The following is a 10,848-nucleotide window of genomic DNA, read 5'->3' as shown; positions in this document are numbered from 1 at the left end:
AACTCATCGCACATCCTCTGTCAGTCAGTCAGGCACACTATTTACAAAGGCATACACATACGCCAATCAAAGGCATACTGTACATACTATTTACACAAACACACGCACTCTTGCAGAATTGCACTCATCCACACAGACTCACGAGTAGTCAGAGAAATTACTGTAGTGTAATGCAGACATAGTATCAGCAATAATTATGGTGACTATGATTCCCAGTACATAGAGGCACTGCTACCTCGCCCTGTCCGTTCTTCAGGGTAAAAAGACAGCTCCCACTAACGAACCGCGGGTTACCGGCGCTGTGGGCGCCCTTTCAGCAGGTAGGGCGGAAGCTTCTTTGAGACTGCTACTTTTACAACGCAGTCAGAAGGTAAAAGAAAGAAATGGGAATAAACGGTGAAACTGAAAATGCCACCCACTGCATTAAGAGCTCACATTGCCATGGTGACCAGAAGTTCCATGGCTCCCATCTCAAGCATTTGTCTGAGTTAAGGCTTCCAAAGCGCTTGCCGCTCACACAGTTCCTGGCAACAACCTGCAGCACACTTGCTCCTCTCCCCTCCCTTTGATTTCCTCGCACCTATGTGAGATTCTGCGCTGTAATTGGCTGTCATTCTCTGCAGGATGGAGACCAAAAAAAAAGAGAAATAATGAACTTATCAAGCGACAAGGGCTGTGGAAACCTTGACTAGAAAAACAAAAAACAAAAATTCCCACCCCTAAGAAGCAAGGCTTCAGTAATGGCTATGGTCCATAGTACATCAATCTAATCCATTTGCTTTGACTTATAAAACAAATAAAAATAAAGACATAAAGGAATTACTTTTCTTTAGGCAGCAATGTTGGTCTCAGTGTTATTACAATTGTGCTTTTTTTAAAAAAAGCATCAACACAGAAGGAAAAATACAAATAAATTCATCCTAAAATGAGAATGTCACTAATGGCCAAAGCATGTTCATGGGTGAGATGACAGATTTTTTTTTATTTTATTTTTTTATTTGTAAAGCGGAAAGCTTTTATTACACAACTTTTCTTTCCATCTTTCTGGGGCAGTCTCTGACGCACCTTTTTCTTTGTTCGGCCCAGCAATCAGCACATTTTCATTGCTCTCCCAGTTCCTTTGAAATTGGAGAATCCAGGAAGTAGACTGGTCCTTTATTTTCTCCTTTCTCCCCCTTTCTTTCTTTCTTTCTTTTTTTGCAAGGATTAGCGGGAATTCACAGACTTAAATTCATTTTCTCATGCTCCATATCAGGCCATAGAGACGGAGAGGAATACAGAAGGAGGAGCGGAGGCGGGAGAGCTGGTTGGGTTACTCAGCTGTCAGCGACTTTTAAAAATATCTCTCCTCTGCTCAGTCAGTAATGATGATGGGAGAGACAAAGAAATGCACAGGGGAGGAAAGGTCAAGCAGGCGCTAATAACAACTGGGCAAACCTCAATAATGTGAGCTGATGCAATCGACCAAGCTCAGGTTTCCATAGCAACCCACTCGGATTCTGATTCCCGCAGCCCAACTCTGGTAAAGTCAGTTTTCTTTTTTTTTTGTATTTTTTTTTTCCAGTCAGTCGGGTCTTTGAAGCAGGCGCCACTTTCTGTGAGTGTAAGTGTGTGTGTGTAAGTGTGTGTGTATGTGTTTGCATTTCACATTACATATGCATGTCTGTTGTTTGTTCTCATTCTTCTGCTACCAGCGGTTGATGATCTGGTTCATGTAGTCCTCAGTGGGGAGCCTGCTTCCCGCCTCCTCCGTTCTACCTCCCTCCTCGCCCTCCTCCCGCTCTCCGTCCCCGTCCTCCAGTGTTGACACCAAGCTCTGCTGGCTGCGGGAGGGCCACAGGCTGATGCCCAGGCCCTGGTGGCTCTGTTGCATGTGGTTCTTGATGCGCTGCTGCCGCCTCTCCTGCTGTCTGGTATACTGGTAGCGCTGCTGGAACAGGTCCCTGGCGTAGTCGTACAGCTCCATGTCCAGCTCGTTGAGCTCCTCTATACGCTGGACCTATTAAGAAGAGAGCAGGAGAAATTTAGCTGGGTGGATGAGATGGAGAAGGGGGGGAGGGGGGGGGGTGAACAGGGAAGGCTTTTATTAGCTTTTCTAGAAGCTTCAATAGCTCCAGGATTCTTCTTAGATTGCACTGATTTCTAATCGGTATTGTTTCCATAACATTTTTATAGTTGACCTCTCACTCTAGTTTGAGGAACCAGAAAGGGTCAGTCATGGCGGACCTTTTTGGAGCACAGTGACCTGACTGCGTCACGCTCTACCTCGTGCTCTGCGTCAAGGACGGCCTGGCCGCTTGCTGACAATGCAAAAAACACAAAGTGTTCCCTTATCTGGAGTGTTGATGTAGGCGGGAGTAAAAAGAAAACTCTCTGTGGAGAGATGAAGGTCAGAACACAGTGATCATACTTGACACGCGGCTCATCTCCCTTTTTTGGTCAACTAAACTCACAGGGGAAGTGAGTTTAGTTGAAGGGAAGTGAGTTTTTGGAAATGCATGGAGCTGAATGTATTATCACTTTAGCCATGGTATTGGATTGCTCTGGGATTGATGTGGAAGCCTTAATTTCTTCATCAACTTGTGTCCACTCCTAACCCAAACACTGACTCTGGGGACACAGGGATATTTCTGTGATTAATGACCCATCAATACTGCTCAATATTACAAACTCAGGCCCAGAAAGTTCCCAAAACACTCAAGGCACAAGCCCAGAAACTAAATATAGTCTCAGTTTCCTCCATGCGATGCTGGGAAAGTTTCAAAGTTGGAATTGCGAAAATATCCCATTGTGACATTTGATCACATGCTTTATAGCGCGTCTGCAGAGAGAGGGAACTGAAAGAGAATGCATCGCCAGCGTGGAGACAACAGAAACACGTTGTTTGGTTGTGCCATGCAGCTGGCTTTGTAATCTGCTGTGTGCAGATTGAACATGGAGGTGGGGGGTGTGTGTGTTTAATTAAGAGAATCCCTTTGAAATCTGTGATGGAGTGCTGGATATCATTTGCGAGCCATGTGTGGGATAACAGGGGGAAGCGACGTGATGAGTCGATGTTAGAAAATCTGAGGCGTTTGATCAGCGGCGTGGGGGGGACACCAGCAAAAAGAAAGCCAGGGAGAAGGCGCACGGCTATCTGAGAACAGGCGTCGAATTATTTAGAAACCAGTTTCAAACAAAAATGACTCACTGAGATCTTGAAGGGATGAGGGTAAGAGTGGGCTTTCAGCAGCTTTAGAGGAGAGTCTAAAGTAAACAGTCTCCGCCAAACCTGCTGATATAATTATTTGAATTCCTTTAAAAAAAACTTATTTAAATAATTCAGCTTCGCAAAGATTTAAACCAATTTTATAACCTACTTTTAAACAAAATGCGACACAAAACGCCACATCTGTCGGACTCCAACCTGTCACAATATGACATTTCCTCCTTTCCGTGATAATAACCAGTGGGTCCACCTTTCCACAGCATCTGTCAGAAGCATATTTTATATTCTCTGCTCCAACTGGTTTTGATGTATAAATCACCAGTCTGCTGTATACTGGAGGATTTCTCTTTTCTTTCTTTTTTTTAAGATGAGAACTGAGCTTAAAAACTCCCACACAAGTGTGAAGAACATGTTTAAAGCTGCTGTTTTCTCAACAGCAACAGTCATTCCAACTCATTTCACAGCAATATCAGACTGCAGACTTTTCTCTCCGTCTCTCTTTTTGACATTTCCCCCCCCTTTCTTCATTTTTCGTTTCAGCTTATTGTACTTCTTCCTTTTTCTTCCAGTTTCTATTAAAAAAAAAGTATCTGCCAAGTAATACAAATTTGAATGCAATGAGAAATAAATCATCTTAAAATAGAAACAGCGTGATTATAGTATAAGCTGCTTTAAAATAATTGCCAGAAAATTCTTATTTTTGAACAAATAAGAAAGAAAGGAATGTATAAAATATGTGTATATATTTTTAATTTTTATTTAACTTTTGTTTGTTAATTTTTGCTACATCTACTACTTTTGTTACTTTTGTGCAATTTATTTAGGTTTTTCAGGGGAAAAGAGAACTCGTATATCAAAGATGATACATCTGGCATTATAGAGTTACCGGTAAATACAATGTTGCACTTACCGTAGTGTTGTCCAGGTCCACCCCTGCAGCCCGCGTGCTGTTGTACTGCATGAAAGGCCTGATGAAGCGCAACCTGAAGGTTCGTTCAAAGAGGAACTGTGTTTTCCTCTGGTACTCCGTCAAGCCAAAGAAGGCCATGTCTCGCAAGTTCTTCTTGGCAGACTCCAGGAGAAGCTGGGCCCTCTTCTTCTCTGGAACTGTGGACATGTTGTAGCAGCCTACGAGACTCAGGTCCGCCAACATACGAACCTAAAGACGGGAGAAAAGGACGTGAAGGTGGCTGTGCGAGCCCATGGAGTGTTTGTCACTCACTGCATGTGCAACAGAATTTATGTAGGTGGTACAAATATTACTTGGACTTTCACTATTCATCGGTCCAGCCTTGATCCTGAAATCTTTGATTTTGCCGGCACATCATATGTTATCTTTAAAATGTTGGTATCAGTAACAAATTTCCCTCTGAAATTCCAGTAGCAGGAGCAGATTAGAGCCAAGAAAATTTTGCTCCAAAGTGAGAGATCACTTCATTACCAAGGGTATACGGGGGGGCTGTTAAAGTACAGTAAACAAACAGACTGGACATAAATTTGGATTCACTGCATGCACCATAGCCCGCTGGTCTATCAGGATTCCTCAAGTATGCATGTGTGTGTGTGTTTGTGCGCGCGTGTCGCATTTATAAGTCATAGGACCCTGAGTAATAACACCCCGAGGCTCAGATGAGATAAGCTGGCCAACATGTTGAGGTGGGAGACTGAGATAGCATGAGAAAAGGAGGTGCGAATTTGAGGTGTTTATGACCAGAAGGCAAACTCCTGACCGTGTACTAGTAAATGTGTGTGTGTGTGTGTGTGTGTGTGTAAGAGAGAGGGAGAAAGATCTAGTGTATTTTCACTCATGCAGATTTCATCTTACAAGTGTACCAGGCACTTTTTATATGTAAGAAATGAAATAAAGTAGTAGGAGAACTTGTTTAACTTTAATTCAAGCCAAAGTGCATCTTTGCTGGTGTTTTCAACATCTGTACAGTAATTCTCACGGTGATAAAGCAACCTGATAGGAGAGAAGTCAGGCCTGGTGATGTGATGCAAGTTTGATGGACCATTTTTGACCATTTGTGTGAAAACTGTTAAAAAAATCTGTATCTGTAATAATATGAAAGTCCAATTTCTTTTTAAATATCAGTATTGGCCTTAAAAATCCTATATCGGTCAAGGCCTATTACAGTGCACAGGTTTAACTTATTTTATTGCTTATTTTTAAAAAGTGACAGCACACAGTTAAAAGTATTTGCACAGCGTCTAATTTGCATCCGTTATCCCTGGACAGGTGGATAAAAACAACCACACTTCAACTAAAACGGCACACAAGACTGTGCACAAAAGTCCATCAGTATTAAATTATGAACCAAATCAATGGATACAAAGGAATAACTCCTGGTGACACTTTTGTGCTGACTTTAGACAACGTTTGAGGCTGGTTTTATACATTACAAAGCTTCGTGATTCCATTATGTTTATGGTATGGATTTTTGCTTCCTCGCTACTTTTAATAAGAAAGCAAACTGAGCTTTTTTAAACTGTGGTACCCGATCACCAGTCGCTACCACTGCCAGGACAGGCCACACATCTTCTTAGAGGAGACAAAGCAAGACTACAGACAGTTTTAAACATCAGGAATAAATGATAGTAAAATAACAATCTAGCTCTATGAGAATTTGCCAGTACACCTTCTTGTGTGTTATGAGGTAAAATAAAAGGCGGAAAAACATGGTGTACAGAAACTTTTCCAGTGATTTGAGACATTTGGTGTCTGATGTTCTTAAAGTTATTGAGATTAAAATAAACATTGATGCTTATGATCCCCCCCCCCTCTGTACCTGTCTGTTATTGGCCAGGTTGTAGGGACAGTCCATGAACTGTTGCAGGGTGCACCCCGACCAGTCGGACCCCTCGTAGCAGGAGGGCAGCTCCTCGGGCGTTGGGGTTCGTCCATCGCACATGTGCAGGGAGGTTTTCCACGTGGCGCCCCGCTGCACGTGCCTCCACTCGCTGAGGTAGCGAGACACGGGGTCCCTCAGCAGAGTGATGTAGTAGAACTTTCTATTTGGGGACAAGGATGGAGCAAAAGGGAGGAGAGAAAAAAAAGCAGAGGTTACCTCAGTTGTACAGAACATTTGGTGTATGCACAGTTAAAGTCAAAAGGTAAAAACCCTCAATGTTAGACATTTAAGAGAATCAGCCTCGTGTGATGTTGTTTTAAGGGTGCAAAGTGAATTTTATTCGCCTCTTTACACGCATCAAGTATGCCAACAAGAACGCTAAATCAACACGCAGTTCTTTAGCCGACCATATGGTGGCACTGTGTGCAATGGTTTCCCGAAGCAGTTCATTGTGCATGCTCCTAACTCAGGGCTTCACACTGAGCTTGTCATATTTAGTACCACATTATTTGCATTTACTAGAAGCAGCTCCGTGTTGCACAAAAGAAATCTGGGTGGAAGACTGGAAGCCAAACTGCAAATGAGCACGGGAGGAGGAGGAAGTGAGCGAGAGAGTTGATTTGTAAGGCAGAGGGATCGGGTCAGTGTTGGGGCCATGCTGTGCAGGAAAGGAAACTGCTGGCACAAGCACATCTCATGTGTGCAGCACACATCTCCACGCTGCAAACATCCTTCTGTCTCGGGCTCCGACGCACACGCGCGGCAAACATCCTTTCCCCTTCCTTCGCGCTTGCACCAAGTCTCTCTGAGAGATGACTCATCCCACATCTTGGATTTGGATGGAACCATTTCTGTGGTGTTTGTCTGTGCGTGTTTGTGTGTGATGTAATGGTGCATAGCACAGTTCAACATCTCTCTAGAGGGGACACTCCCACCAGAGTGGAGACCTTTCTAGGCCTTCACACTCCAGCTAATTACTGCAGTCTAATCAATCAACACATCCTCATTAACCAAAACGCACACATATAACCCACGTGTGTATGCTTATGTGTGACTATGTGCCTGCAGCGTGGCTCAGAGTGGCGGTATGGATTTGTCTGGGCAGCAGACGCACGTCAACTGTCAAAAACACACACACGCAGAGGCACACACGCTGCCCTTTTCCCCTGGGCCTGCATCACATCAGAGGAATGTTTGCAGAGGGAATTTTGTGTGCTGACAGAACTCTACGAAATCGCCTGGTTCACACACAAGCCGCCTCTCATATACACACAGAGTCTCTGCTTTCATCGCTAAATCTTGGGCTTCACACTACAAAGCTCGCCTGGCGAGAGAAGCGGGACTGCTGGGTGGACACAAAGCCCCAAGTGTCACACAAACAGTAGCAGTGTCTGGCTATTAAAAAGTGGCAACATCCCTGAAAATCCAGCAGCACTAGCAGCTGCAGCAGGAGGAGGGAGATCCTGGACAACAAAACAAATAAACCCAAAATCTAGCCACAGCTGAGAGATAGAGCATCATTATAAAGACAAAAAAAACTAAATCCAGCAGTTATGAGGCGATCCCGGACAGCTAAAGAAAAAAAAAAAATCATCTGGGAGACCCTGCACGACAAAACAGCCACACCCCGATTGTAGCTGCAGCACAGAGACATCTCTGCAAATGAAACAAATCAAGTAGCGGCAAGGGGGGGGATCATGAACAATGAAACGACTAAACCCTCAATCCAGTGGCAGCTGGGAGATCCCAGGCAACGAACCAAACAGACCTTCAATCTCGGAGACAGCGGGGAGGTGGAAATCACAGCCACAGAAACAAGAATCTAAACTCTAAATCCCATCACCCTAAACCTAAAATCTCCCCCACCCCACCCCATCGCACCCATCTAATCAAAAACAGAGGAGAGGCACAGTCAAACTGGAGCCTGCAGGACACCTGAGTACATTATAGAGATTCCTGCGATGACATTATCAAGATTCCTAACACTCCCCAGAGTGAACTGTGTGTGTGTGTCTCAGTAAGAATATGCCTATTAAATCAGTGATGACATTTTCCCCCTCTTGGCTTCCATTCCACTGAAAAAACACGGTACTGTTTGGCCCTCGATACAGGAGACGGGAAGGGAGAACGAGGGAAAGGGTGAAAAACGGAGCGGGAGGGAAAAAGAAAAAAGGGGAAGCTAGAGCGAGGGAGAGAGTTAGGAGGGGGCGGAAGAGAATTTCAATTAGTTTTCTAATACTGTGAAAGCAGTGAGGGCCCCAAGCCCAAGTGATTTATCAAAGTTATGGCTCCCGCTATAATGAAGGCTCAGGCATATTACCAGGCAAAATAAATAAATAACACGCACACAAACACACACATGAGGCAACACGCATAGGAACCCACACACACACGCAAAGCCAAATAAATGATCTTAAACGGCATGCCGGCCTGTCGTGTCTGCTGGGTCAGGCAGACTGCGAAACCAGTGCCGCGGAGACTTTCTCGCCTTAAAGCCTAATGATGTCTGGCCGTGTACTCGGATCCCAAGGTAATGATGGTTCAACCCACACACACACACACACCTAGCCTCACGTATTTTTACTCACTCACCAGCAAGGCCACTCCCTTTTCCATGTTTTTTTCCCTTGGCTCTGAGGGAGCGGAACATTACAACAGGTATTCTGGTTTTTTCTCCCCCACCACAGGTGACATGGCTCGTAGCTGAAGCTTATGTGCACTTGTCAAATCAGCTTCAAAGGTAATATGAACTGCTCAATCTCTCACCGGCGAGATTAAAGATCGTCATACTCCGGCTGAGCACGGCTGTGGATTCGTAGTCATGACACTGCAGCTTGAAAGGTCCCCTCCTGCAGACTACATTTAAATGCATTGCATTGTTTTCCTTCCATAAGATTCGCCGGTTTGCCTTTGCGTTATCTGCAAAAGCAGTCAAAATTACATTTATGAAACACGTCGACTAATCGGCGAACACTTATAGATTTATCCCGTCAGACTGGTGGTGTGTGGAGCACTGATAAAAAAAAAGACAAAAAAAGACGACTGCTTGATGGGGAGAGGTGTGAGGAAGCCACTGCGGGGCTTTGTCTAGTACCTCTTTTACTTCATCCCTTTTTACTTTGTCCTGATCAGTAAAACTGAATTCAAAATTGAGGCTATAAGCTCATTATGAAGCTCACTAGCTGACTGGCTGACAAAAACAAAGATAGGACGAAGAACAAAACAAGCCCATCATGCAATGATTCCAGTAGTTTTCCATTTCGAGAAATTTCCCCCTCCTTTCCTCCTTGTCTCTTGTGTGCATCTGTATTTTTCCACATTTTTATATTTTATTCACATTTCCAACTTTGCCAAAACTACGACGATGTCAGGAAACACTGAATGCTTGTGATTCCTTGCAGGTTTTGGTGGACAACTTGGAGGACAACTGAATAAACTCAAAACGTGCTAGACTCATCCCTCTATAACAACGCAGTCCAGACTCTCTACAGTGCAAGTAAGTGTGACAACAAGTGAGGTTGCTGAGTGTTATCAAGAGGAAACACACAGAACTTGGGCCGGCTACGGTCCCTCAGAGCCCGGAAAAAAACATAACCCTGTTTCCTGAGGACCTCAAATCATCACTTCTACAACTTCTACCTCCTTTTTTTTTAAGCCTCTATTTCCTTCTGTTTAAATCTTCCCTTCCCTCTGAGTCGTCTACTTTAGCCCATCCAATCTAGGAAATTATTTTTTTCCTTTTGGAGTAACACCCTGAAAGTGCGACACCTAAATCTTTCTCTACCACTTTACTGTTAGTTAGTAAAACATTAGAAAGCAAGACTGCCATTAATTAGGGTGAGGAGGTCTGCAGGTTGTCCTCCAATTAAAATCTCTTTTTTAAGAAATACCAGAGGTTCGCTTCAGTACACAAGAGATGCAAACAGTTTTTTAATGCCTTAAGAACATGAAAGGGTTAAGACAACTTGTTTAAATATAAATCTGAGGGTGTTTGCATGCGTAAATCATGCTCATCCGGCCCTATAAACACAGTGACGCCAACAGCACCCTATGATGTCGCAGCCATGATTTATTAATAGTCTGGAACCAGATCCACTCAAGAATGAACTTTTTCCACCTCTAAAAATGGAATTGGAAGCAAAACCACCGCAAGGAGAGTCCAAACTGACCATTACGCTTTAATGCCAACGCCACAGGCTGGTGAATTTCTCTTCAAAAATCAGACGAAAAGGTCGGAAATAGCAGGCGAAAAACGTGCACGAATATCCTCAGATTGCTGGTCAATTATGCAAAGATTTGAAATTCCAGGAGCACATCTTGTTTCTTAAAGATGATGAAGAAACGCTGAGGATAACTTGTGTAAAAATGAACCTCATTTGAAATAAAACAAGCAAATTAAAATGTACTTTATATCACTTAATGTGTTCAAAGTAGGAAGGATTGATTGAAATTGGGATACTGTGATCAGACATTGGCCAGAGGTGATCAAATCCCATCACTTCTTTCTGTCAAAATCCACCATGTGGACGAGTGAGAAGTTTACGGTCTTCTGTATGGTGGCAATAAAGAAGACTAAAACAAAATGCATCAGGAACGCAGAGCACGTTTAAATATAAACCATATAATATAAATGCATAAGTTAAGTATTGGTTTGCACATTCGGCTAACAAGCGAAAGCTCTCAAGTTTGATCCTGGGAGGAGACACAGAAAATGCATCAGACATAAAAACCTGTCAAACAGGAGCCTGGTTAAGATATATATATATATATCTATATATATATATATAT

General features: G+C 43.5%; 1 protein-coding gene across 1 annotated transcript in view; it reads right to left on the bottom strand.

Moving 5' to 3' along the window:
* Positions 1 to 1,175: 1,175 nt before the first annotated feature.
* hs6st1a (heparan sulfate 6-O-sulfotransferase 1a) overlaps positions 1,176 to 10,848 on the bottom strand; it is a 56,295-nt gene continuing 46,622 nt past the window's right edge. Inside the window, exons 2-4 of the mRNA XM_014337470.2 lie at positions 5,998 to 6,220; positions 4,119 to 4,367; positions 1,176 to 1,999 (exon numbers count right to left, since the gene is read on the bottom strand). Of these exons, the coding sequence (XP_014192956.1) occupies positions 1,688 to 1,999; positions 4,119 to 4,367; positions 5,998 to 6,220 (784 nt within the window). The 3' untranslated portion in view covers positions 1,176 to 1,687. The remainder of the gene's footprint in view (positions 2,000 to 4,118; positions 4,368 to 5,997; positions 6,221 to 10,848) is intronic.

Source organism: Haplochromis burtoni, unplaced genomic scaffold, assembly GCF_018398535.1.
Source record: "Haplochromis burtoni strain Fernald_Lab_line unplaced genomic scaffold, NCSU_Asbu1 Contig_89, whole genome shotgun sequence".
In the NCBI taxonomy this organism is placed as follows: Eukaryota; Metazoa; Chordata; class Actinopteri; order Cichliformes; family Cichlidae; genus Haplochromis; species Haplochromis burtoni.
This window is presented reverse-complemented; position numbering and strand designations above follow the sequence as displayed.